Source organism: Capsella rubella, unplaced genomic scaffold, assembly GCF_000375325.1.
Source record: "Capsella rubella cultivar Monte Gargano unplaced genomic scaffold, Caprub1_0 scaffold_5, whole genome shotgun sequence".
NCBI classification, from domain to species: domain Eukaryota; kingdom Viridiplantae; phylum Streptophyta; class Magnoliopsida; order Brassicales; family Brassicaceae; genus Capsella; species Capsella rubella.
In genome coordinates this window covers 5498441-5500086 of record NW_006238919.1, presented here as the reverse complement: position 1 = coordinate 5500086, position 1646 = coordinate 5498441, and the positions used below count along the sequence as shown (strand labels likewise).

Sequence of the window (1646 nt, the reverse complement as noted above, 5' to 3'; positions counted from 1 at the left end):
CTCTGGCTTACCTGAATGCTGCTTTCTTAGCTGAAGTGAAGGATACAATGGTAGTGAACTGTAAATTGGCTTTCGGGGCTTACGGGACCAAACATGCCATTAGGTGTAAGGAAATGGAAGATTTCCTGTCTGGTAAAGTAATCACTGATAAAGTTCTGTATGAGGCTATTACCTTACTTGGCAGTGTCGTGGTGCCTGAAGACGGTACAAGCAATCCTGCTTACAGGTCAAGCTTGGCGCCAGGCTTCCTTTTCGAGTTCCTTCACACCTTAATAACTCATCATACTACAGATAAACCTTCAAATGGTTATAACCTGGATCCACCAAAACCATTGCCAATGTTGTCTTCTTCACAACATATTCCTATAAACAATGAATATAATCCGGTTGGTCAACCTGTTACTAAAGCTGGAGCTTCCCTTCAGGCTTCTGGTGAGGCTATTTATGTGGATGATATTCCATCTCCCACGAACTGCCTTTATGGAGCATTCATCTATAGCAAAAAGCCATATGCACGGATAATAGGTATTCATTTCAAGGAAAATTCGGTACCTCAAGGAGTTGTTGCAGTCATTTCTTGCAAGGATATTCCTAAAAATGGAAAAAATGTGGGTATGAAGACTGGATTAGGCTCCGATCACTTATTTGCAGAGGATTTCACCATTTCTGTAGGCGAATGCCTCGCCCTTGTGGTAAGTCCAATCCTATTTTTCCATTAGTTCAGTTGCATCACCAGCAGTTTTGACACCAATTTGTAAATTCAGGTTGCAGATACGCAGAGACATGCAGATGCTGCAGCAAATCTTGCAGTCGTTGAATATGAAACAGAGGATTTGGAACCACCAATCTTATCTGTAGAAGACGCGGTCAAGAAATCTAGTATGTTCGAAATTAACCCTTTCTTATACCCACAACAAGTTGGTGACACATCAAAAGGAATGGCTGCAGCTGATCATCGAATTATCAGCTCGGAAGTATGTAATGTAGTCTGTCCTTCAAATTTTTTAAGGTAAATCTTTGATATATATGTTAATCTTTATTACTTTTGATGTGAAACAGATACGTCTTGGGTCACAATACGTCTTTTACATGGAGACGCAAACAGCTCTTGCAGTGCCAGATGAAGACAACTCAATTGTAGTATATAGTTCAAGTCAGACCCCTCAGTACGTACACACCTCTGTTGCTACTTGCCTAGGCATCCCTGAAAACAACGTACGTGTCATAACCAGACGTGTCGGTGGAGGATTTGGAGGAAAAGCTGTCAAGTCAATGCCAGTAAGTTTTCACGAACTTTTCTCTCTTTTTTCCTCGCTTTCTGCAGGAAATGGACCAAAATCTCAAAGCCTTACACTGTCTCAGGTTGCAACAGCGTGCGCGGTTGCTGCTAATAAACTGCAGCGTCCTGTGAGGACTTATGTGAACCGCAAGACTGATATGATAATGACTGGTGGAAGGCATCCAATGAAGATAACGTACAATGTGGGATTCAAATCCACAGGGAAGATAACAGCTTTGGAGCTAGAGATACTAATTGATGCAGGGGCAACTCTTGGTTTTAGTACGTTTATTCCAACAAATATCATAGGAGCGCTAAAGAAGTACAACTGGGGAGCTTTATCTTTTGATATCAAACTTTGTAAAAC

At 41.4% G+C, this 1646-nt stretch overlaps 1 protein-coding gene across 1 annotated transcript in view; it reads left to right on the top strand.

Annotated features, from left to right (window-relative positions):
• Positions 1-1646, top strand: part of LOC17886348 (indole-3-acetaldehyde oxidase) — a 5026-nt gene that overhangs the window by 1561 nt on the left and 1819 nt on the right. Inside the window, exons 3-6 of the mRNA XM_006293265.2 lie at positions 1-692; positions 765-974; positions 1060-1278; positions 1363-1646. The exon at positions 1-692 is cut by the window's left edge and continues 1086 nt beyond it. Coding sequence (XP_006293327.2) covers positions 1-692; positions 765-974; positions 1060-1278; positions 1363-1646 — 1405 coding nt within the window. The remainder of the gene's footprint in view (positions 693-764; positions 975-1059; positions 1279-1362) is intronic.